This window comes from Pongo pygmaeus, chromosome 13 (genome assembly GCF_028885625.2).
Source record: "Pongo pygmaeus isolate AG05252 chromosome 13, NHGRI_mPonPyg2-v2.0_pri, whole genome shotgun sequence".
Taxonomy (NCBI): Eukaryota; Metazoa; Chordata; class Mammalia; order Primates; family Hominidae; genus Pongo; species Pongo pygmaeus.
The window spans coordinates 118,764,339-118,790,171 of record NC_072386.2 but is presented as its reverse complement, the minus strand read 5'-3'; the positions used below and the strand labels follow the sequence as shown (position 1 = coordinate 118,790,171).

The 25,833-nt window shown below is 47.9% G+C and overlaps 1 protein-coding gene across 11 annotated transcripts in view; it reads right to left on the bottom strand.

Moving 5' to 3' along the window:
* Positions 1–25,833, bottom strand: part of SLC25A25 (solute carrier family 25 member 25) — a 40,989-nt gene that overhangs the window by 9,112 nt on the left and 6,044 nt on the right. Inside the window, exon 1 of one of the 11 annotated variants that reach the window (XM_063650361.1) lies at positions 8,926–9,077. The exons of 4 other annotated variants lie outside the window; for them this stretch is intronic. In XM_063650361.1, coding sequence (XP_063506431.1) covers positions 8,926–8,943 — 18 coding nt within the window. In that variant the 5' untranslated portion in view covers positions 8,944–9,077. Of the gene's footprint in view, positions 1–1,370; positions 1,873–8,020; positions 8,698–8,925; positions 9,078–25,833 lie in introns of those variants that run through there. 6 more of the 11 variants (XM_054500993.2, XM_054501000.2, XM_054500992.2 and 3 more) reach the window with 6 other exon arrangements.

Below are 25,833 nucleotides of genomic sequence, written 5' to 3'. Positions count from 1 at the left end.
TGGTGGGTGGGATGCAAGTTGGGCCCTGGTCCTCCCAAGCCGCCTCCCTGCACATCCTGCCGCCACCCTCAAGGCTAACCTCCAGAACATGGGGGATGAAAGTGAGTCACCCCAACTCAGCAACGCCCTGAATCCGGAACCCAAAACTGGAACCGAGAATCTCCCAAGGAAGATGGTATAGTCTTCCTGTGTCCCCCAGATTTCTCACTGGGAGAAATCAACTGACAGCCAGCTGGGGTTTGGAAACGGATGGCCCACTGGCTAGCTCGCGTCCTCAAAGGATCACCACCGCGCCTCTCTCTTAGACACACTACTGACGGCGCCTTGTGATTCCTCAGCTGCCAAGGGTGTCGGGCAGGGAGGCCTGAGCAGATACCCCATGACCTGGCGTGATCAAAAGGCTAATGCGAGGGGCGTGGCTGGAATGTAGGACAGATGCTGGTACATATTTTATCTGCTATCTGAGGTTACATTTAACTTCCTGTGGACATCTGTGCTCTCAGCCAAGAGTGACATAAATCACCTGTAGGGTGACTGCTCCAGATCTCTAACAGGAATGGAAATAGAGTGGACAAGCCATTTAGGCAGGAGGCGAACATCAGGCACAGAGCCCTCTGGGAACCAGCCGCCTGCTGCCAGGGTGAACCACATGCCTCCCTGGGGTGGGTGCTGTCGCACAGACACCCAGAGCAGAGGGTGTGCTCACCGCAGCTGGCTTCAACACATTCTCAAAGTGCTTGCTTCTGCCTCACAGGGCCTGGGCCTCCTTCTGTCTCCTTCCTTGGATCTGCAAATCCCCCTCGGTGCACAGTGGGCACTGGGGGTAGCAGGGAAACTGATTAACCTAGAAGCCGAGGAGGCAAGGGGCCTCCAGACTCTGCAGTTCGGCTTCCCCACCTTCAGGGCAGAGACAGGCCCTGCTCCACAGAGATGTCTGAGGGTCGAGAAGGCGGGAGGCTCCCTCACCCCCACACCAGGGACGGGCAGCTCCACCCCGCGGCACCCTCAACTCCTGGGCCTCCCTGCCTTCTCCTCCCATGCACTACTGGCCTGCCCCCCAGGTCCCTTTCTGGCTCTGTACTTCTCAGGAACACCACCCCTCATTCCAGCAAAAGGAATTTCCTTTCTGAAAGTCCATTTCTCACAACAGCCTTCACTGGAATTCCAGCCTTCCCGGGAAGTCACGTGAAAACCGGTCACTCCTGTGACGTACACGTGCCTGCCATAGCCGCATGACAATGGGAAAAAACTCCTACATTTCAGACATTCTTTCCTCTCTTTGGTGGGGGATGGTTCATGCATGCTCAGCCATTCACTCAACAAATACCGGTTGAACGCGCCTCTCCCTTCCACGCGGTCACCCCACAGACCTGCTTCCACTGGCGGTAGGTGGAGAATTCCTGGGAGGGGATGAAGACACTGAGCTTGAAGATGGACTTCAGCTCGGCGGGGAGCCCCTTGGACTCAAAGTACTGGAACTCGGTCTGGGCCTCCCCGATGACCGGCACGTACAGGCACAGACAGAGCATGTTGGCGGCCTGCTGGGTGCTCCGCTGCCCTCACCACCGGGAGCAAGTTCCCTAAATGCTGCCGGTCCCGGGAAACTTGCATAAGACAAGCCCGGCCTCAGCTGTCATTGGGTGCTTAAGCCCTGCCCTTTTACTTAATTGAAAAAAGAAAAAAGCCCTCCCACGGCAAGTCCTGCCAACAGCCAATGAACACAGAGCCCGGGGGAGAAGGTGGCATCAGGTTGCTCAAGTAAGAGGCACAAAGATCAGGGCTGACGTCACCACTCCCTGCCTGCAGTTAACTCTTGGAGAAGAGGCCGGGTGGCGCGTTCTGCCTGCCTGGGTACCAGGTACAGAGCCCAAACAAACCTTCACCCTCTGGCTGCCAACCCCTCCAAATGAACAAACAGCCTATGGCTGCTTTCACACAAGGTCCCCAAACGTGTCACACAACAGTTTTCTCCTTTTAGTAAATCATTCCCAACCGAAAAATCAGTAGTTGGAGAGAGACAGAGCTGATTGCCACTGCAAACGGGCCCAGTTCAGCTGTGAGGATAGGAGGCTGAGGGGTGGCTGAGAGCCAGGTGCCTAGCCACCCTGGAAAGTGGACCCCCCCATGGGCCCATGTATCCCACAGGGGAGCTGCCCTGGCCACACATGGCTCCAGGCACAATTCTAGCTGGCTCCTGCTCCAAGGGAACCTGCAGCCCTCCACAGCCCACATTGCACTGAAACCTCTTCCAGGCCATTCTGCAATGTGAGCACCAGCCTTCACCTAGGGGCCCCAGAGTGCCCAGAAGTTGACATGATGGAGTTGAGAAGAGGACACCATGCCGAAGGACTCCCCAGAAGCATCAATCTGGGGTCAGTCGAGGCCTCACATGAAACCCACAATCTTCAATGCCCACATCTGCTCAGAACACGTAGGAGCCCAGTCTTAGTCACAGCTAGAACTTTGCTGTTCAACACAGCAGCTTTTTAAATGTAAAGTCATAGCCAGGCGTGGTGGCGCACGCCTGTAATCCCAGCTACTGGGGAGGCTGAGGCACGAGAATTGCCTGAACCCAGGAGGCGGAGGTTGTACTGAGCCGGGATTGTGCCACTGCACTCCAGCCTGGGCGACAGAGTGAAACTGTGTCTCACACAAAAAAGTAAATTCATTAAAATGACATGAAATTACAAACTCAGTTCCCCAAGATAGCCACGCATAGTCACTGGGCATTTCTGCCACCACGGAAACTTCACTGGGCAACACAGCTCGAGAACGACCCTTTCAGGGCAGGACGACCCTCTGCAGGCTGGCCTGAATTCTCCACTCATTCCGTCCCCACAGATTCATGCTGCGGAGGAAGAGACCACGTCACCAAGATGAGAACAGGCTCAGTCTCACCCTTGTTCCTTCTACAGCGCGCCACTTCCTAATATAGACTACATCTTCCCACTACCGGGATGGATAAAAATGGATAGTTATTACTTGGGGATCACAGAAGTAAAAGGACTTCTTAATGCACTAAAAAGCTTGTTGTTAACTCGTAAAGAGGGTCTTACAAGATGTTGATACTTACACACAACATTATGAAACAGAGATTATGACAAGTGATATGACATTTGGGCCCTTCTAACAGAGATCTGATAACGAGTCTGTGAGAACAGGTCTTGGGCTACCCTAGTGACGGATCCTATGAGGTGGCACTGGATTATCCAGGCAGATTCCTGCTCAGCCTCCGCTAAATCCATGACACTCAGCTATCTCTTAAGCTGCCCAATCCAGAATGTTCTGCCTTGGGCTATTTTAACACGCATCTTATCTCTACCACCAGGGTCCTTGAAGGTAGAAGGCTCTTGCTTCAAACCCTTGGACCTCCTTGTCTGGAACTAACCTCCTGCCTTGATCAAATAAGGTGCTTCATGAACAGCTTCCAAATGAGTGAATTAGCTCAGGGGGCCTCTAAGATCCCAAGAAACAAACTCATAACCATGCTTGATGAAGGCCTATTTTTCTGAGCATCTGCAAATAGAGTTGTCAGGGCATTATACGCAAATGAACAAGATAATGTATCATTATTATTATTATTTTTGAGACAGACTCTCACTCTGTCACCCAGGCTGGAGTGCAGTGGCACGATCTCGGCTTACTGCAACCTCTGCCTCCCAGGTTCAAGCGATTCTTGTGCCTCAGCCTCCTAAGTAGTTGAGATTACAGGCGCCCACCACCATGCCTGGCTGATTTTTGTATTTTTAGAAGAGACTAGGTTTTACCATGTTGGCCAGGCTGGTCTCCAACTCCTGGCCTCAAGTGATCTGCCTGCTTCGGCCTCCCAAAGTGCTAGGATTACAGGTATAAGCCACTGCGCCTAGCCTCTATTATTTTATTTTAAAGGAGGTTCACATTTATAAATAAAAGCTGAACCTTAAAATGCTGGTCTTTAGGAATGCTCACTCTACTTTATAAAATGAGATGTTGCCCTATTAAAAAAAATGCTGGTCTTCCTTTGTTAAATTACTGTTTGCTTCTGAAACTAAATTATACAGATCTGTTGAATATCTCATTTTAGTGATGACTGCAGTCATTCTAATATAAAAAAGCAAATATTTTGACTAAATAAGTTCAATTGGAGATTTCATTTCCTATTAAAGTATATTTTAAAAATAATTATGGCACATATTACTGTACCATTGAGTTTTATAATGTATTTAACAAAAGAAATCTGAGAAGAGATTTGAAAATGATACCAAATAAAAGTGAAACCTGTATTCTTCTTTTTTTTTTGTCTTTCCTAAGATGGAGTCTTGCTCTGTCGCCCAGGCTGGAGTGCAGTGGCGCGATCTCGGCTCACTACAACCTCCACCTCCTGGGTTCAAGCAATTCTCCTGCCCCAGCCTCCAGAGTAGCTGGGACTACAGGTGCCCACCAGCACACCCGGCTAATTTTTAAAAGGGTTCTAACTTATTTACTGCCGTGACTGAGTCTCATGGAACGTCTTCATTGGATAAACTTCAATTGGCGTTTGCTTATTTAAATCATCCATCCTACTGAGTTTCACAGGTAACTCAGGACTCCATGTTCATATAAAAATGGAGAGTTCTACCCAAATAAGCCCATCTCTAGGTGCTAGTGTCCAGGACAACTGCTCTATTCCTGGAACTGCAGACTGTGGGGGCCCAGAGGGGCTCTGGGATCATCCCTTAATCTCCGAGTTGAGCAAACAGGCCTGGGAGAGGTGACCTGATTTGCCCAATTCCCAAAGCCTGTCAAGGGCAGGGCAGGGCCTTGCACCCAGGGTTCTTGTTACAACATCCACTTCAAACAGCACCCAAAACAGATTTTAGTATTCAGTTCCCAAAGGATGCCGGTAAGCTAGACACTGGGAATGACAGTAGGTGATACCTCATACTGGAAGGCGGCAGGTGTGTGGGAAAGGTGTAACTTGAACAAGTTGAGCCCTAGCTACATACAACCAAAAGCAGTATTTGTGTCACAGCTTCTGAATGCCTCTATGAGAACTAGATTATGGAGGAACTAAAGCAGGCCTCAGGTTTCAGCCCTGATGCTTCACACCGGCCTTCTTGACATTCCAAGATCTGGGCACAACACGCACTGTGTGCGATGCCTCTCTGTTCTTTATTATTCTGACTTTGTGACACAGACCCTCATCTGTTTCAGCTCCTCCAATGTCCATTCCTATGACTAGTATTTGGAAACAGTGACAGCAACACTAGGTCCCTTAGGATTCAGTGGCATCAGACTGCAATTAATCTATAAAGTAGCAGTTCCTCTCCTGAGCATCTTCTCACAGCAAATCTGCCAATGCCACCAAAAGCTTTCCTTGTTCTACCACTATGTTACACGCCAGAAGAAAGCAGGTGCTTCAGGTAAAGGCCGGAATACCATGAATAAGAACAGGGCAGGTACAGTGCCTCCGGGAGTGTAGCATTAGGTCATAAAGTTCCTCTCCCCTCCTCTGCAATGACTCAGACTGAGCCAGAAATATTAATATGAGGAAGCTTTGCCAGCATCCGGCCGCTCAAGCCCCACCCACCCTTAAGGCTCTCAAACCTCATTGGCGGCTGTGGCCACAGTGTCATTTGATGATCAGGTTGCCATGACAGCCTAGTGTAGCTGGTTTCCAATGAAACCTGCCTACACTTGGCAGTTACACACACAATGAGCAAAATTCTCTGTGCTTCCGAGAAGACAGCCCCTCAGGATTTGAAAGCTTGAATGCCGCTGAGGGCACCTCCCACTCCAGAGTAATGGCTTTCTTCTCCAACTGAAGATTAACTGTAAGACAAAGATAAAGGGAAAAACTGGAACAGTTCCTAGAATAAAAGCTTGCAGGAACCTGACTCACTAGCAGACATATTTAAACAGGGGAAGTGAGAGCAAAACAAAGTAGTGCTTCTGGGACACTGAGAAGCCCAAGAACCAAAGTGAACTTTTCTTTTTTTCTTTTAAACAGAGTCTTGCTCTGTCACCCAGGCTGGAGTGCAGCGGCACAATCTTGGCTCACTGCAACCTCCGCCTCCTGGATTCAAGCGATTCTCCTGTCTCAGCCTCCCGAGTAGCTGGGACTACAGGCGCACGCCACCACGCCCAGCTAATTTTTGTATTTTTAGTAGAGACGGGGTTTCACCATATTGGCCAGGCTGGTCTCGAACTTCTGACCTCGTGATCCGTCCACCTCGGACTCCCAAAGTGCTGGGATTACAGGCATGAGCCACTGCGCCTGGCCTAAGGTGAACTTTTCAAAAATGTTTCCAAAACATTCTGGAGGTCCTTTTTGTGATTTGGTGAGGCCAGCCCCAATCAGCCAGTGATCACAAACCCCAAACACCTACGGAGCACTGTTCTGGAAAAGGATGCGGGCTGCATCCATGTTCCTGTTACTCCAGTTCTTGGTCTATCTGCTTTGAGAGTCTATGCTTCCCAGATGTGCTTTCTCTCTGGCTTCAAGCCCAACCAGCTGCTCCATATCCCACTTGGGGCTCCCCCCTATTTGCAGCCAGCTGAACTGTCTCTCTTTTGGGGATCAGCCAGTAAAAGGTGTGGGTCTCTTGATTCTTCAGGCCAGGAACTAAGCTGTTCTGAACAGACAGTCCTATCCTGAGGCAGCCCCTGGGGGAAGAGCTGGCAAGGGGGTATTGTATGATGCTGAAAAATAGAGCAGTTAACTGCTAAAGACAAAAATAGGTGATTTTAAAAGGCAGCCGGCCATTCGAGGTAGTAATAAGGCAAGCAGGTCTATAGATAAAAGTTCCTCACAAAGCTAGTGCCACAGCCATTCCGATCTTGTCTAAAACAATCAAAAGGTACAAAGTGACACCCTCTCTTTGCATATTAAGCACGCACATCTCAGGCATAACAGACTCTGAGAGACCCGCTGCTTTGCTCAGAAGGAACCCATCAAAGACGAAGACTTCTCCCCAGTGCCCACATGACTGCAAGTGTTATTACATCAAAAGTCCCTAGTGGCAAAGGCAAAATGAACTTTTATTTCTTAAATGTAGCAATTCATCTTAACATTTCTGTGGTATCTACAATGTGCCAAACAGGGCAGAATCTCCTTTTCTTCTCTGATTTTTATCCTGAGTAAAAAGATTCAAAATAACCAAAGCTCAGGAGGTGAACAAGGTCACTCCTACAGCAGGGAGGACAAATCTGAGCCAAATGGCAATTTCCTTTCTAATACGGAGCACTCCATTAGTCTCCTTAAAAACTACTTTCCTAAGGGGAAAACGAGGCAGCACAGGACAAGGATTTGGGGGTGAAATCTCAGCTCCACCTCTCTTTAGTTGTTTAACCCTGGGCAAATAATGTAACCGTTCTGCACCTCAGTTTCTTCATCTACGAAATGGGGATACTACCACTTACCTTGGCTCTTGTGAGGACGGTAACTCACGCTGTGGGCTCAGGAGGGATGAAAGACCCTGCAGTTGGCAGACCCGCAGCGGCCACAGTCATTTCCAGAGGGACACCAGCCTCTGCACCTCATGACTCCAGCCTCTCCTCGGACCCAGTCTCATGCCTTCACTCTTCCTCCCAGACCCAAAGGAGAGATGGGTCAGACCCAGGCAAGGGGACTGTAACCTTCAGGATGCCAAGACCACCCCCACAGCTCCAAGCAACTGGGTTCCACGGTTGAGGCGCACTCTCTCGCCCCTTTAGCTTCGCCCTTCCTGAGCTGTTCAGATAAGCTAAGGCACACTTTCAGTCTGCCCCTCACTTTCAAATGGCTTTCTTCAGCCAAACTAACAAATCCTAAGGCAAATCTATCGCAACCTTCCTTCCCTCAACAGCCACACTGGGGTGCTTGCAGTGGGTGATGCAGCTTTCACAGGGGCCACAGAAAGATTTGAGATTGAATTGTGGGCTTCCTCATTGCCCACCACTTCTCCCTGAACCCCGAACTAACATTGTGAGTTCTCCCTTCCTCCCCACACTCGTTTTTTCCCCAGGAAAATGATCCCAGACCAGGCCCTAAACTAGGAGGTCCTCTTGAGGCCAACATTACCTTAGGAAACTGCTCTGCAGGTCCAACCACCAGCAAAATGGTGGGTCTTTTATCCGTGGCCTCAGCCCTTCCGTCCTGTTTCCCCAAAAAGCTTGCCATCTGGTCTCTCCGGGCAGGGGCTGGGGTGCCTCTGACTTCATGATCGTCCCCCTCTCTGGAGCCTTGGCACCCAGCCCTGGGGAAAAAGCTAGCTAGGAAATGCCACAGCATCTGCAACATCACGGTCTCCTCCAAACGCCTCCGATGGTGACTGTTCACTTTTGAGGGATGTGACCACAATACCAAGGCTCTCTGGCTACACAGCTGCTGGGAGGACTGGCCTGGGAGTTCTCAGGCTGGAAGCTCTGCATGCAGGGGCGGTTTCCTGCTTTTTCAAATGTGCTAGCACTGCTGTCGTGCCCAGCCTGAGAAGTAGCTCACTCTAAGGGAGCCTTGCCGGGCTGCCGGCAATAAGGAGAAAGCAGCTGGAGCTTCTTCAATAAAAACTCACTTCTGCAGGTGATGGTGAGCAAACGTTTGGCTTTTTTTTAAAAAAAAAAAAAAAGAAAAAGAAAACGCAACAGCCAAGCAGACCACTCCCGGAGGCAGCAAGCAACTTCGAGCTCCCAGTTATTCAGCTGTCCTCGCTCATCACCCAAGCCGAGGACCCGAGCATCCAGTCTGCATTCTCACTGCAGCAGAGCCTGGCCAATCACCTCTGCCGACACTACCAAGTTCATTATCCCTACCAGCACCAGCCCTCCAATCACAGGCAGCTGATTGCCTGCATGAAGCCCGGCAATTCTGCAGGGAGGTGCGGACTCAAGCTCCAGATGAGGCTCAGCTTACAGAATCCACTCTGAGCTGGCTCCTTAGCAAAAGTAACTCCCTGCCCTCCACCCGGGTTGCTTCCAGAAGGCACTCACCATCAAGTGCAACGCCATCAAGAGTCCTCGGCAGCATGTCCTAAGAGCATTCTAGAAACATTTTTCCTTGTTTCAAGATCTAGTTTTCTCCAGCAGAGCACACGCCATATCACAGCAGCTACTTCTGCTGCGTCTCCCTCCAGAAGATGAGCTGCCTGGGGGCAGGGACCAAGTCACAGACCTTTCTACCCCTAGGACCAGGCACAGATTAAGTCTGTAGACTGAACTGAGTAAAAGGTCATAAATAAAAAGGAATTAATCTTTGGTCATTTGTTTCTTAGTTTACTAACAGATAAATGCACTGGCTACTGTCATTCCTCACTGAGGTGACCCTCTGATAGTGTTCACAACCTTTATTGATTGATTGATTGATTGAGATGGAGTCTCGCTCTGTCATCCAGGCTGGAGTGCAGTGGGTTGCTCTTGGCTCAACACAACCTCCACCTCCCAGGTTCAAGCGAATTCTCCTGCCTCAGCCTCCCAAGTACCTGGGATTACAGGCACCTGCCACCATGCCTGGCTGATGTTTGTATTTTTAGTAGAGACAAGGTTTCACCATGTTGGCCAGGCTGGTCTCAAACTCCTGACCTCAAGTGATCCACCCACCCTGGCCTCCCAAAGTGCTGGGATTATAGGCGTGAGCCACCATGCATGGCCCCACAACCATTATTTAAAAAATACAAACACAAGGCCGGATGTAGTGGCTCATGCCTATAATCCCAGCACTTTGGGAGGCCAAGGCAGGCACAGTTCAAGACCAGCCTGGCCAACATGAAGAAACCCCGTCTCTACTGAAAATAGAAAAATTAGCCGGGCATGGTGGCAGGCACCTGTAATCCCAGCTACTTGGGAGGCTGAGGCAGGAGAATCACTTGAACCCAGGAGGCACAGGTTGCAGTGAGCCAGGATCGCACCATTGCACTCCAGCCTGGGCGACAAGAGCGAAATTCCATCTCAAAAACAAAAAACAAAAAACCCCAACTTGTTAAAAGACAAAGTACAGAAGAAAGGGGATTGTGTGCTGCTATTTATTCCTAGCTTTTATTTGTGAAGACGGCCTCTGGAAAGACAATCAAATTGAAGAGAGGGTGTGGGGCAGGGAGGACACTTGGGGCTTTGAGAGGAGAAAGGCAGATGAGAGACGTGTTTTCACCAAACATCCTCTTATATCTTGCGAAACTGAACCATAAGCATGTATGACCCAGGCATACACACGTACACATGTAAATAAAACAATCATTGAAAAAGAAGGCCGAGCGCAGTGGCTCACACCTGTAATTCCAGTACTTTGGGAGATGGAGGTGGGCCGACTGCCTGAGCCCACGAGTCTGAGACCAGCCTGGGCAATGTGGAGAAACCTGCCTCTACAAAAAGTAAAAAAATATAGCCAGGCATCGTGGTGCGTGCTGTAGTCCCAGCTACTCAGGAGGCTGAGAGGTGGGAGGATCACTTGAGCACGGGTGGTCAAGCCTGCAGGGAGCCATCACCGTGCCACTGCAGTCCAGCCTGGGTGAGAGTGAGACCCTGTCTCAAAAAAAAAAAAAAAAAAAAAAAAAAAGAAGACAATCTGGAGAGAAAGTAAGATGGTTGAGATGGGGTCCTAAGGCTTGTTCTGAAAGCTGAAGGAGCCTGTATCTGTTGCCCTCTCACTAGATAAACAGAACTTGTCCAGAAGCAGTTTTGCATGTTGATTAAATGCACAGTCTCTGGAGCCAGACCCCAAATTCCAATCCTGGCCATCACTTATTAGCTGTGTAATCTTGGCTAAGATACTTCAGCTCTCTGTGCTTCACTATCCTTATGTGCAAAATGGAGTTAGTACTTCATAGATTTGGTTAAAGACTAAATTAGAGAATATATAAAGCTCTTAGGACAGTCCACGGAGCTATTAGCTATTTTATTATTATTATCTACAAAATGATCGTGAGTCATGCAACTAGGTCATTTTAATACTAAAGAAGAGCCAGTCCACAGCCAAAAACCGTAAGAAAATAAAAATCCTTTGGCCAGGAGTGGTGGTTCACGTCTGTAATCCCAGCACTTTTGGGAGGCCAAGGCAGGTCTTTTGAGCCCAGAGTTTGAGACCAGCATGGCCAACATAATGTGATTCTGTCTCTACAAAAAAATCAAAAATTAGCGGGGCATGGTGGTGCGCACCTGTAGTCCCAGCTACACGGGAGGCCGAGGTGGGAGAATCACCTGAGCCTGGGAAGTGGAGGCTGCAGCCTGGTTGACAGAGTGAGACCCTGTCTCAAAAATAAATAAATAAATCCTTTAATGAATGTGAACCCTGTTTTTAGGCACAGAAAGTCTGGCCAGATGGAGGAGATAGTGATGTTTTGGCCTCCCATCTACACACATAAGAGAAATCCCTTATTTAGTAGATTACCACTTTTTAATTTAATGCACTTCCTCCTACCACAGAACTGAGTTATGAGTTCAAGGGCTTCTAGCAGAGATGGGATTAACAGGGACCAAGTCACCTTCCTGCCTATAACTACAAGTGCAGATAAAACAGAAAACAATCTTTCCCAGTCACTGGACAACAGGCTAAGGACACTGATTCCTGAGAAATGTATACAATGTATACAAATGAAGCCGGGAGCACCTCCCATTGTCCCAGCTTCCGGCATGGAGCTTCCAGTCTAGGTGCAGAGCAGAGAAGCCAGGTGGAACCCAGCAGCCTCCTGATGTTCAAGAGATGGGGCTGGGAGGCTGGGGAGGCCAGGCCAGGGCAGCTAGAGTGTGCCAGACAGAGCGCTGGAGAGGAGAGATCTGCAGAGAGTGAGCTCCCCCAAGGGTCCCCAGGGAGTCACAGTGCATGGGTAGGAGGAACCTACCTGAGCATGGGGAAAGAACCGTCCCAAAGGATCACGGGCTAGGAATAGTTCCCGTTCCCGTCAGCCAGAGTGGAAAACCTCAGAATACAGGGAGGTTCAGAAAGAGTGCTCAGAGGGTTTTGCCTCTACAGTGAGGCAAAGCCAGCCCTAGGGTAAATGCTGTCCTTGTTCCGCCCAACAAAGCAAGCCCTGCAAGGGTCAAACTACTCCAAGATAAAGCTCAAGAATATTCATAGGAATACACTAACAACCAGCACCCAAGAGGGCAAAATCCAGTAAAAAATGAATAGGAACTACAAAGAAGCAGGAAAAGATGACCCATAATGAGGACAGAAATCAATAGAGACTGAGCAGAAATGACATGTATGATAGACTTAGTACACAGGGACATTCAAAATTATCATAATTGTACTTCCTATGCACAAGAAAGTAAAGGAAAGATCAAGTGTGTCAAGTAGAGACTCCGCAGATTAAAAAGCCCCACCTCAAACTCTAGGTAAAAACTACAGTGTCTCAGATGAAAAATGGTTTTAACAGATCAGACTCTGCAGAAGAAAATATTAATAAACTTGAAGACACAGCAATAGAAACTTCCTAAAATAAAACACAGAGGAAACAAACAGAGCATTGGTGAGCGGTGGGATGACCCAAACAGGTTAACACCCATAGCTGGAGTCCATGAAGGAGGGGGCTGAAAAAATAATTTAAAGAAATAATGGCCAAATATTTCTCCAAATTTATTAAAAGCTACAGATCTACAAATCTAAGATGCTCAACAAATCCTAAGCACAAGAAACATCGAAAAAACTAACTCTGGCACATCACAACTAAATTTCGGAACACCAGTGATAAAGAGGAAATCTTAAAAGCAGACAGAGAAAACAAGACCCATTACATACAGATAAGAATAACTGGGTTCCGGCCAGGCATGGTGGCTCATGCCTGTAATCCCAGCACTTCGGGAAGCCGAGGCGGGTGGATCACGAGGTCAGGAGATCGAGACCATCCTGGCCAACATGGTGAAACCCCATCTCTACCAAAAATACAAAAACTGGCCAGGCGTGGTGGCTCATGCTTGTAGTTCCAACTACTCAGGAGGCTGAGGCAGGAGAATTGCTTGAACCCAGAAGGCGGAGGTTGCAGTGAGCCGAGACTGCTTCACTGCACTGCACTCCAGACTGGGCGACAGAGTGAGACTCTGTCTCAAAAAATAAAATAAAATAAAATAAAAGAATGACTGGGGGCCGGGCGTGGTGGCTCACGCCTGTAATCCCAGCACTTTGGGAGGCTGAGGCTGGCTGCAATAGTGTGATCCCAGCTCACTGTAACCTCTGCCTCCCAGGTTCAAGCAATTCTCCTGCCTCAGACTCCCAAGTAGCTGGGATTACAGGCACCCGTCACCACACCCAGCTAATTTTTATATTTTTAGTAGAGATGGGGTTTCACCATGTTGGCCAGGCTGGTCTTGAACTCCTGACCTCAGATGATCCACCCACCTCGGCCTCCCAAAGTGTTGGGATTACAGGCATGAGCCACTGCTCCCAGCCTATTTAAGTATCTTTAAAAGATAAGTGACTATTTAAAGCAAAAATAAAACAATACACTGTGGGTTTATAACGTGTGTAACAGTAAAATGCATGAGGACCACAGCTCAAAGGCTGGGAGGATAGAAATCAAAGCATACTGTTTAAGATTCTAAAACTAGGCCAGGTATGGTAGCTCTCACCTGTAATCCCAGCACTTTGGGAGGCTGAGGTGGGAGGATTGCTTGAAGTCAGGAGTTTCAGAGCAGCCTGGGAAACAAAGTAAGACCCTGTCTCTAGAAAATATACAAAAATTAGCCAAGTGGCCAGGCGCAGTGGCTCACGCCTGTAATCCCAGCACTTTGGGAGGCCGAGGCGGGCGGATCACATGAGGTCGGGAGTTAGAGACCAGCCTGACCAACATGGAGAAACCCTGTCTCTACTAAAAATACAAAATTAGCCGGGTGTGGTGGTGCATGCCTATAATCCCAGCTACTCCGGAGGCTGAGGCAGAAGAATTGCTTGAACCTGGGAGGTGGAGGTTGCGGTGAGCTGAGATCGCGCCATTGCACTCCAGCCTGGGCAACAAGGGCAAAACTCCGTCTCAAAAAAAAAAAAAAAAAAAAAATTAGCCGAGTATAGCGGCTCACACCTGTAGTCCTAGGTACTCGGGAGGGTAAGGCAGGAGGATTGCTTGAGCCCACAAGTTCAAGGTTGCAGTGAGATATGATCACACCACACATTCTAGCCTGGGCAACAGAGTGAGATCTTGTCTAAAACAACAACAACAACAAAAAAAACAAACACCCAACTTGACCACACTGACATTTACAAAATACTCCACCCAACAACAGCAGAATACACATTCTTTTCAAGGGCACTCAGAACATATTCCACCCATAAAACAAGTCAACTCATACAAAGTATGTACTTTGACCACAGTGGAATTAAATTGGAAAAAAATGACAGGTACGCACCTGTAGTTCCTGCTACTAGGGAGGCTGAGGTGGGAGGATCGCTTGAGGCCAGGAGTTCAAGACCAGCCTGGGCAACATAGCAAAATCCAGTCTCTTAAAAAAAAAAAAGATATTTGGAAAATACCTAAATATTTGGAAATTAAATAATACAACTGTAAATGATTCACGTGATATGTCAAAGAAGAAATCAAAAAGGAAATTAGAAAGCATTTTGAATGGTGAGAAAGCACAATGTATTAAAATTTGTAGGATGCAGCCGCAGCAGTACTTAGAAGGAAATACCTATATTAGAAAAGAAAGGTCTCAAAATCAGTGACTTCAGCTTCTACCTTAAGAGATCAGAAAAGAACAAATTAAACGCAAAGCAAGCAGAAGAAAAAAATAATAAACTAGGTGTTAGCGATCATGCCTTATTTATCTTAAACTTCCCTAGACCAGCACCTAAGACAGGAATCAATGGAAATGTGTTCAATTGCATACCTTGCCTATATGTATTTAAATATATATATTGCATATATGCAAAGATAGGGTCTTGCTATGTTGCCCAGGCTGGTCTTGAACTCCTGGGCTCAAGTGATCCTCCCATCTTGGCCTCCTCGCCTTGGATTACAGATGTAAGCCACCACACCTGTTCCAGTTCTTTTCTTTTTTGAGACGGAGTTTTGCTCCTGTTGCCCAGGCTGGAGTGCAGTGGTGTGATCTTGGTTCACTGCAACCTCCGCCTCCTGGCTTCAAGTGATTCGCCTGCCTCAGCCTCCCGAGTAGCTGGGACTACAGGCGTCCGCCACCACACCCAGCTAATTTTTATATTTTTAGTAGAGATGGGGGTTTCACCATGTTGGCCAGGATGGTCTTGAACTCCTGACCTCAAGTGATCCTCCCACCTTGGCCTCCCAAAATGCTGGGATTACAGATGTGAGCCACTGTGCCCAGCCCAATATATATTTTTTTAAACATTTATCTTGCGTCTTTGATTTCCTTGTAGGTTAATACAGTACATTTCTTTCCTTTCACATCTAGCTTTCTTGGGTAGGATGAATCACCCATATCGAGGGATAGACTGCCAAGTGTAACCCTCTTGTAAAAGTAGCTTATAAACATCAATAGAACCTGGTTAAGAGGAGGTTAATACCTGCAGAAATAACCACTGTTCTAAGAATCTAGACAATAGAGGCTGATGGTGTCAATGAAAAGAATCGAATTCTGTAAAATATTTAAAGAGGTTTATTGTGAGCCAAATATAAGTGACCAAGGCCCATGATACAGCCCCAGGAGGTCCTGAGAACATGAGCCCAAGGTGGCTGGGTGACAGGTTGATTTATACATTTTAGGGGGACAGAAGTTACAAGAAGACATCAGTCAATACATGTAAGGTGTACATTGGTTCAGCCCGGTAAGGTGGGACAACTTGAAGGCGGAGGCTTCCAGATCATAGGTGAGTTCAAAGATTTTCTGATTGGAAATTGGGGTTGAAAGGGTTATTATCTAAAGACCTGGAATCAACAAAAGGGAGTGTCAGGCCAGGCGCGGTGGCTCAAGCCTGTAATCCCAGCACTTTGGGAGGCTGAGGTGGGCACCTGTAATCCTAGCTACTGGGGAGGCTGAAGCAGGAGAATCGCTTGAACCCAGGAGGCAGAGGTTGCAGTGAGCCGAGATCGCGCCACTGCACTCCAGCCTGGGCAACAGAGTGAGACTGTATTAAAAAAAAAAAAAAAATCTGTTTTAATGTTAATGCTGGTCGGTTGTGCCTGAATTGCAGAGAGGAGGGTATAATTAGGCATGTCCCTCCCTTCCCATCATGGCCTGAATTAGTTTTTCGCGTTTACTTGGAATGCCCTTAGCCCACTGAGGTCCATTCAGTCGGTTAGTGGGGCTTAGAATCGGTACTTTTCAGAGAATAGTAATGGAATACACCTCTAGAGGGAAGTAGTGAGTCGAATCATGGGCACTTGACTCACTCCAAATTACCCTGATAAAATGCCCGGAGTATAAAGGCGCCTGGAGCACCACACACAAAGACAATTGGAGATTCCCAAAGGAGTCATAGAAGAACAACGTAGAAAGTGAGTTCTCAGGACTGACCGACTCCACGGCAATCTCCAAGTTTCATCACCTCCTTAACTGCCTAGTACCTATCTTAGAAATATTAACACTCAGCCGGGCACGGTGGCTCACGCCTGTAATCCCAGCACTTTGGGAGGCCGAGGCAGGCGGATCACAAGGTCAGGAGATCGAGGCCATCCTGGCTAACATGGTGAAACCCCATCTTTACTAAAAATACAAAAATAAAAAATTAGCCGGGCGTGGTGTTGGGTGCCTGTAGTCCCAGCTACTCGGGAGGCTGAGGCAGGAGAATGGCATGAGCCCGGGAGGCGGAGCTTGCAGTGAGCGGAGATCGCACCACTGCACTCCAGCCTAGGCGACAGAGCAAGACTTCATCTCAAAAAAAAAAAAAAAAAAAGAAAAAAGGAAAAAAAAAGAAATATTAACACTCAGAAGCCATGAGAGGGAAGAGTATTAACACTTTTTAGAAAGTTAACAGATGAAGCGAGATTTTATTTGACGGAAAGAATGATTAGGCTGATTGATTTGATGAGGACTGGCACAGCCAATATGGTCATGTTTAAGGCCTTTTCCATAAATTAAATGAGTCAAATATGCAGCTCTAAGATTTTGGCCAAAACCAGAACCCAAACCAAAACCAACAAAAAAACACTTTTTTTTTTGAGATGGAGTCTCACTCTGTCACCTAGGCTGGAGTGCAATGGCACTATCTCGGCTCACGGCAACCTCCACCTCCCGGGTTCAAGCGATTCTTCTGCCTCAGGCTCCTGAGTAGCTGGGACTACAGGTGCCCGCCACCATGCCCAGCTAATTTTTGTATTTTTTAGTAGAGATGGAGTTTCACCATGTTGGCCAGGCTGGTCTTGAACTCCTGACCTTGTGATCCGCCCACCTCAGCCTCCCAAAATGCTGGGATTACAGGCTGAGCCACTGCGCCTGGCCTCAAACAAAAACATTTAAAGCAGATGTACAGGCTGGGCGCGGTGTCTCACACCTGTAATCCCAGCACTTTGGAGGCCGAGGTGGGTGGATCACCCGAGGTCAGGAGTTGGGAGACCAGCCCCGCCAACATGGTGAAACCCCGTCTCTACTAAAATTACAAAAATTAGCCGGGCGTGGTGATCCTAGCTACTTGGGAGGTTGAGGCAGGAGAATCCCTTGAATCCGGGAGGCGGAGGTTGCAGTGAGCCAAGATTGCGCCACTGCACTCTAGCCTGGGCAACAGAGCGAGACTGTCTTAAAATAAAATAAAATAAAAATAATAAAGCAGATGTACAAAATGTGCAAGGGGATATGCTGTTTTCAAAATTATTTTTGGGTGGTACAGGAGGCAAGAGTTTGAAGACTCTCTTTTATATACTGATATATGGCAGTGCCAGGCTATTCCAGAGGCAGGACTGTAGCAGGTGAATGTCAGTCTCCGCTGGAATGAACCAATCAGCCAATGGAAAAACTCAGCTCCTATGTGCCGCCTGCGCTGGGCGGCTGGAGTTTCAGGCTGTAAGGCAGGACTCTTAAATGCCCACCTGGCGTGACTCAGCAACAATTGGACAATGAAGAGGAGCCACAACTCCCCTCATTTGGCACAAATGAAACTAAGGTATGGCAGATGACAGCACTGCAATAATGAAAAAAGGAAATCCATGATCTATTTGCATTTTAGGAAACAGAACTGGAAAATCTAGCTTTGACAAAAACTCCCTAAAGAAAACTCCTGTAACTGTGGAAAGAAAAGAGAAGTCCGGCACGAAAACCCTCAGTCTTGTGTATGGCTTCTGTTTATTCCTGGTGAAAAGCCGGTCCCCCTCGAGGTCCCAAGTTCAAGGTGAATGCATATTAAAGATGTCTTTTTCTTTTCTCTACAAGAAAGTTAGAGGCATACAAATTTACCCAACTCTAAGTGTAGGATTTTAAGATGTAACAAGCCAAGTTCTGCAGAAGCAAGAGTCTGCGTGGAAATATGGCATTTCTACTTTATTTTTTTTGAGACAGGGTCTGGCTCTGTCGCCCAGGCCGGAGTGCAGGTGTGATCATGGCTCACTGCAGCCTCAACCTCCCAAGCTCAAGGGATCTTCCCACCTCAACCTCCCAAGTAGCTGGGACCACAGGCACGCCTGGCTAATTTTTAAAAATTTTTTGTAGAGATTGGGTCTCCCTATGTTGCCCAGGCTGGTCTCGAACTCCTGGCCTCAAGCAATCCTCCCACCTCAGCCTCCCAAAGTGCTGGGAGTACAGGCACGAGCCACTGTGCCCGGCCTAATTTCTCTTCTTTTTCTGCTCTTATAAGAGCATGATTCTCCTTTAGATTAGACATAAGCACCAAGTGTAAGGAGCAGGGGGTGAATATGGTATGGAGGCCAGCATGCAACAACCCAATCACCTAAAATGTTCAAAAAATTTTGAAGCAACCCAACACTGGCCAGTGGGAGCCACACAATTCGTCCATGTGAGCCTATTTGTTGTACCCACCCTGTCCTTATCCTCTCCTTTCCTTCTCCCATGTGAAAAAGCAAACCAACAAATTTATTACTAAAGCAACATAAAATGTTTTTAGTTTCTGAAAACTGATCTCAGGATTGCACTCACACTGAGATGGTCTGAATCAACACAAACTTAACTCTCACCAGCTGCTTGCTCTGCTTTGCACAAGGACCACAGGCAGGAGAGAGGTCAAGGGGGTGAAACCCTCCCTGGGCTGCCTTACACGCAGCACAGCTGTTCAGGGTGGGAGGGCAACTGGGTGAATGCCGGCTAATAACTGGTTTAAACCAGGCCAGCTCTCCTAAACAATTCAGAAAAGGAATTATTTAGCTATAGAACTATCTACCCTTAGATCCTATTTTTCCTTCTTCTATAGGTTAGAGAGGAAGAGACTCTGGCAAACAAAAAATACACCCAAGACGTGAATGAAAAAAGGAAAAAAGTTAACTGTGTCCATAAATGCATCACTAAGGAGTGCTGAGGAACCTTGTCTTTCTCTCTAAGATCCCCCCTACAATGCCTTTATAGGACGCTGGACAAATTGCTTAACTTCTCCGGCCTGTAAAATGTGGGGAGTGAACTGAACAACCTTGAAAACACTCCAGTTCTAACATTATATGGATTCCAACTCAATCTAAAGGCCTTAACCAAAAGCAACAACAGGGTTTTGGGCAAGTGGGATAGAAAAGGCCAACAATGGCTGGGCGTGGTGGCTTACGCCTGTAATCCCAGCACTTTGGGAGGCCGAGGTGGGTGGATCACCTGAGGTCGGGAGTTCGAGACCAGCCTGGCCAGCATGGTGAAACCTCATCTCTATTAAAAATACAAAAAAAAAAAAATTAGCCGGGCATGGTGGCACATGCCTGTAATCCGATCTACTCCATGCCTCCATGCACTCCAGCCTGGGCAACGACAGCAAAACTCTGTCTCAAAAAAAAAAAAGGCCAACAAGGTTGATGAAGGTGTGCACTATAGCTGGTTTTAACCAACAGGACCATTCCACTGTGTCCTATCTACTCCACAGATAAGGACTTAACAGACAGTTGGTTCTTTTTCTTTTTTTTTTGAGATGGAGTCTCGCTCTGTCACCCAGGCAGAAGAGCAGTGGCACAATCTCAGCTCACTGCAACCTCCACCTCCTGGGTTTTTTTTGTTTTTTTTTTTTCAGATGGGGTATCACTCTGTTGCCCAGACTGGAGTGCAGTGGTGTGATCTCGGCTCACTGCAACCTCGGCCTCCCAGGTTCAAGTGATTCACCTGCCTCAGCCTCCCAAAGTGCTGGGATTACAGGCGTAAGCCACCATGCCCAGCCCCTCCTGAGTTTTTTTAAGCGATTCTCCTGCCTCAGCCTCCCCAGTAGCTGGAATTACAAGCACACACTACCAGGACCAGCTAATTTTTTTTTTGAGAGGGAGTCTCGCTCTGTCGCCAGGCTGGAGTGCAGTGGCACGATCTGCGCTGACTGCAACCTCTGTCTCCCAGGTTCAAATGATTCTCCTGCCTCAGCCTCCCGAGTAGCTGGGACTACAGGCGCGTACCATCATGCCCGGCTAATTTTTGTATTTTTAATAGAGACGGGGTTTCACCATGTTGGCCAGGATGGTCTCAATCTCTTGACCTCGTGATCCGCCTGCCTCAGCCTCCCAAAGTGCTGGGATTACAGGCGTGAGCCACCGCGCCTGGCCCCTCCTGGGTTTTTTAAGCAATTCTTCTGCCTCAGCCTTCCCAGTAGCTGGGATTACAGGCATGCGCCACCAGGCTCAGCTAATTTTTTTTTTTTTTTTTTTTGTATTTTTAGTAGAGACAAGGTTTTGCCAGTTGACCAGGCTGGTCTTGAACTCCTAACCTCAAGTGATCCACCTGCCTTGGCCTCACAAAGGGCTGGGATTACAGGCGTGAGCCACAATGCCCAGCCAGTTGGTTCTTATTCTTGGTGATCTAAACTACCCTCTCTCCACTTTTTTTTTTTTTTTTGGCATCAGCTGCATTTCAATCAATGGTTTTTGAGAATCTTCTTACACAATGTAGGCGGTCTTGTGTTTTAGAAGAAGCGTCACATTAGACTCCAGCCAACAGGGAGGGAGCACAGGAGGGAGCACAGGAGCACAGGAGGGAGCACAGGAGTTTGATGGAACAACACTGAAAGCTTCAGGCACCGGCAGGAACAGGGACAGCCACCTCTCCAGTTTCCCCATTGACCCTGCAGAAAATGAGTCATGACTCATCTCAAACTTCCTGGAAAAGCCAGCTACGAGCTTAAAGTAGATAAGAAGCTCCTTACGGCCTACCTTTGTTACTCATTTACTTTAAAGGAAGATGCATCTTTAAGACAACAGCTTCTTTTTTCAGGTGTGGTGTTGAGTCTTTTATATCCCGTATTAGGAACAGTGTACCTATTATTTTAGTCACTGCTTCCTGTGCACCACCAGGGCCTTAAAATGCTGAGACAGAGTTATGCACAGGTATATCAATGTCATAAACTATGAAAATAAATGTGGCCAAGTTTTAAAGGCAAGTTAAGGGTCCACAGTCAAAGAAGGAAGGAGGCACTGCATCGAGCTAAATGGGGCAGAGTCAAAATCCCGCGTTCTGGAACTGGCTTGGCCTCCAAGCAACCCAGCCTCCCAGCCTTAGTCTCACTTCTGCAAAGTAATGCTGGTTAGTGAGATAATCTCCAAAGCTTTGAAGTAAGCTCGACTTGAACTTCCACTTTCACAGCTTCAAGGTCAACTCTGTACTTAGGAAAGACGATCCATGGCTTATGAGAGGGCAACAGGCTTGTAAGATGAGGAGGTCCCGTTTCTGTCCAGGGAAAGCATGCAGGTCAAAGACATCTTTTTGTGTACATAGAGTGAGTGACTCTACTACAACTTTTTATTGTTTCTTTGCTCATTTTGATGTCCACAGAGACCAGGTTTTCCACAGCGGACATCCCCTTCCACACCACGGAAGCTTCTCCCTCTCCAGGTTGCTGGGATGGGGTTATGTCTCCCTGGGTGCCACACACCCTTTAATGCTGATGTCCCCAGGCTTTGCCCTCCCTTGCCTTTCGCTTTTCACCTAAGCAAACTAGGGGCAAAATATAGGTGATTCTGACCAATTCCGGGCACCTTATTTTCAAAGAACCAATGGGGAAGTCACTTGGTGAATATGTGCCAGACCCAGTCCTGGGCTCTTTCTATGCTTTATCTAATTTAACCCACACACCCCTCTTATGCAGTAGGTCCTCATACTAACAAGTTTCTGATAAGGAAACAGACTTGGAGAGGGTGAGTCATTTGTTCAAGGTCACTCAGCTAGCAAGCAGCAGAAGGAACATTTGAACCCAGGTCTCATACCATACAAATCACCCTTTTTTTTTTTTTTTTTTTTTTTTGAGACAGAGTCTCACTGTGTTGCCTAGACTGGAGTGCAGTGGCGCAGTCTCGGTTCACTACAACCTCCAACTCCCAGGTTCAAGCAATTTTCCTGCCTCAGCCTCCCGAATAGCTGGGATCACAGATGTATGCCACCATGCTCGGCTAATTTTTGTATTTTTAGTAGAGATGGGGTTTCTACATGTTGGCCAGGCTGGTCTCGAACTCCTGACCAGCCTCCCAAAGTGCTGGGATTACAGGCATGAGACACCCATTTAAAATATACAATTCAATGGTTCTCAGTATCTTCACGGATATGTGCAACCATCACTCCAGTCAACTTGAGAATATTTCCATCACCTCAAAAATAAACCTCATCTCACCTTCCTATCTCTCTACCCGCCAGTACCCCACTCCCAGGTAGGCAAGCACTACTCAATTTTCTGTCTCTGTAGACTTCTCCATTCTGGACTTTCACCCAAATGGATCATATAGTGCATGATCTTTGCGACTGGCTTTTTTTTTTTTTTTTTTAAGACGGAGCCTTGCTCTGTCGCCCAGGCTGGAGTGCAGTGGCGCAATCTCGGCTCACTGCAAGCTCCACCTCCCGGGTTCACGCCATTCTCCTGCCTCAGCCTCCCGAGTAGCTGGGACCACAGGCGCCCACCACCGCGCCCGGCTAATTTTTTTTGTATTTTTAGTAGAGACGGGGTTTCACCGTGGTCTCGATCCCCTGACCTCGTGATCCACCCGACTCGGCCTCCCAAAGTGCTGGGATTACAGGCGTGAGCCACCGCGCCCGGCCGCGACTGGCTTCTTTCAATCAGCGTAACATTTCCGAGGAAAGTCTGTACTATAAACCCCACGGGTTATTGTCTCAGCTAAGGGAACTGTAAGGTATGGACAGCACGTCACGTGAGAAGTGCATGATGATACCTGTTTTTAGCAGCAGCAGAGATTATAGGAAGATAAGACTACAGATTTCAGATAAAGGGCCCTTGGATCACTTTTCTGTCTTGCTCCTGAAGGTACACATGGGGCAATGGGCAGCAGCAGATACAAGATTTCAGTCTAACAATGACAGAGAACTCACAGTGACTCCAATTAGGTCCACAATAGAAAGGGCGGATGACCATGTGCGAGCGATGCTCCAGGAGCGCTTATCTCCATGTTGGGTGGAAGGCTGCCTAGTGGCCACGATGGCCCGTGACCCATCCAAGACTAAATTCTATGGTTCTGCCAAATTCGCATTAGTACAATTAATGGGTAAAAATAAAAAGTTAGGGCCGGGTGTGGTGGCTTACGCCTGTAATCCCAGCACTTTGGGAGTCCGAGGCGGGCGGATCACGAGGTCAGGAGATTGAGACCATCCTGGCTAACAGTGAAACCCTGTCTCTACTAAAAAATACAACAAAAATTAGCCGGGCGTGGTGGTGGGCGCCTGTAATCCCAGCTACTAGGGAGGCTGAGGCAGGAGAATGGCGTGAACCCAGGAGGCGGAGCTTGTAGTGAGCTGAGATCACGCCACTGCACTCCAGCCTGGGCGACAGAGCGAGACTCTGTCTCAAAAAAAATAAAAATAAAAATAAAAATAAAAAAAAGTTAGGCTGGGCATGGTGGCTCATGCCTGTAATCCTAACACTTTGGGAGGCCAAGGCGAGAGGATCACTTGCGTTCAAGAGTTCGAGACCAGCCTGAGCAACATAGGAAAACCCCGTCTCTACAAAAAATACAAAAATTAGCTGGGCATGGTGGTGCAGACCTGTAATCCCAGCTACCTGGGAGGCTGAGTGGGAGGATAGCTTGAGCCTGAGAGGTCAAAGCTGCGGTGAGCTGTGATTGCACCACTGAACGCCAGCCTGGGTGACAGAACAAGATCCTGTTTCAAATAATAAATAAACAAATAAAAAGTTGGCTGCCAGGCACATGTCATCAAGACCCCTGAGGCTGTGTCACAGGCATAATAAAATAAAATAAAATAAAATAAAATAAAGTAAAAAGTTGGCTGGGTATAGTGGCTTAGGTCTGTAATCCCAGCACTTTGGGAAGCCGAGATAAGAGGATCGCTTGAGCTCAGGAATTCAAGACTCAGCTGGAATAGAAATGAAGAAATGAATACCAGCAAAATATTTGTTTCTATCATTCCCTTGTGGGGATGTGAGACTTCAAAAAGTAATAACTCTTTTTTTTTTTTTTTTGAGACAGAGTCTCACACTGTCACCCAGGCTGGAGTGCAGTGGCGCGATCCCGGCTCACTGCAACCTCCGCCTCCTGGATTCAAGTGATTCTCCTGCCTTAGCCTCCTGTAGCTGGGATTACTGGTGCACACCACAACGCCTGGCTAGTTTTTTTGTATTTTTAGTAGAGATGAGGTTTCACCATGTTGGCCAGGCTAGTCTCGAACTCCTGACCTCTGGCAATCTGCCTGCCTCAGCCTCCCAAAGTGCTGAGATTATAGGTGTGAGTCGCCGCACTCGGCCCCCATTTTCTTTCTTTTTTTTTATTTTATAAAAAACAGAGATGGGGTCTTGCTATGTTGCCCAGGCTGGTCTTGAACTCCTGAGCTCAAGCGATCCACCCATCTTGGCCTCCCAAAGTACTAGGATTACAGGTGTGAACCACTGCATCTGGCCAGTAATAACTCTTTGAACATCAAAAAAATTCATCCAGTTGAAGCTCCAGATCAGACAGGCTCGTGCTCTCTCATTCTCTATTTATATCTATTTTGAGACAGGGTCTTGTTCTGTTGCCCAGGCTGAAGTGCAATGGCACAGTCTCTGCTCACTGCAACCTCAGCCTCCCAGGCTCAAGCGATCCTCCTGCTCCAGCCTCCCAAGTAGCTAGACTACAGGCATGGGCCACCATGCCCAGCTAATTTTGTTGTTGTTGTTGTTGTTGAGATGGAATCTCACTCTGTCTCCAAGGCTGGAGTGCAGTGGCGTGATCTTGGCTCACTGCAACCTCCGCTGCCCGGGTTCAAGCAATTTTCCCTCAGCCTCCTAAGTAGCTGGGACTATAGAAGGGCATGCGCCACCACGCCTGGCTAAGTTTTGTATTTTTAGTAGAGACGGGGTTTCACCATGTTGGCCAGGCTGGTCTCGAACTCCTGACTTCAAGGGATTTGCCCACCTCAGCCTCCCAAAGTGCTGAGATTACAGGTGTGACCCACTGCGCCCAGCCAATTTTTGTATTTTTTGTAGAGACAGGGTTTCACCAAGTTGCCCAGGCTGGTCTCGAACTCCTAGGTTCAAGCCATCTGTCCACCTCAGCCTCATAAAGTGCCATCGTGGCCAGCCTCGTATTTTTTTTTTTTTTTTTTTGAGACAGAGTCTGCCTCTGTCAGCCAGGCATGTGTTGGTACGATCTCGGCTCACTGCAACCTCCGTCTCCTGGGCTCAAGCAATTCTCCTGCCTCAGCCTTCCGAGTAGCTGGGATTACAGGCGTGTGCCACCATGCCCAGCTAATTTTTGTATTTTTAATACAGATGGGGTTTCACCATGTTGGCCAGGCCGGTCTTGAACTCCTGACCTCAGGTAATCCACCTGCCTCGACCTCCCAAAGTGCTGGGATTACAGGTGTGAGCCACCACGCCCGGCCCTATTCTTATTTGTTACTTGGTTTTAGGATCAGGTATGGGACTGCATCTTTCCAAATATCAACTCATTA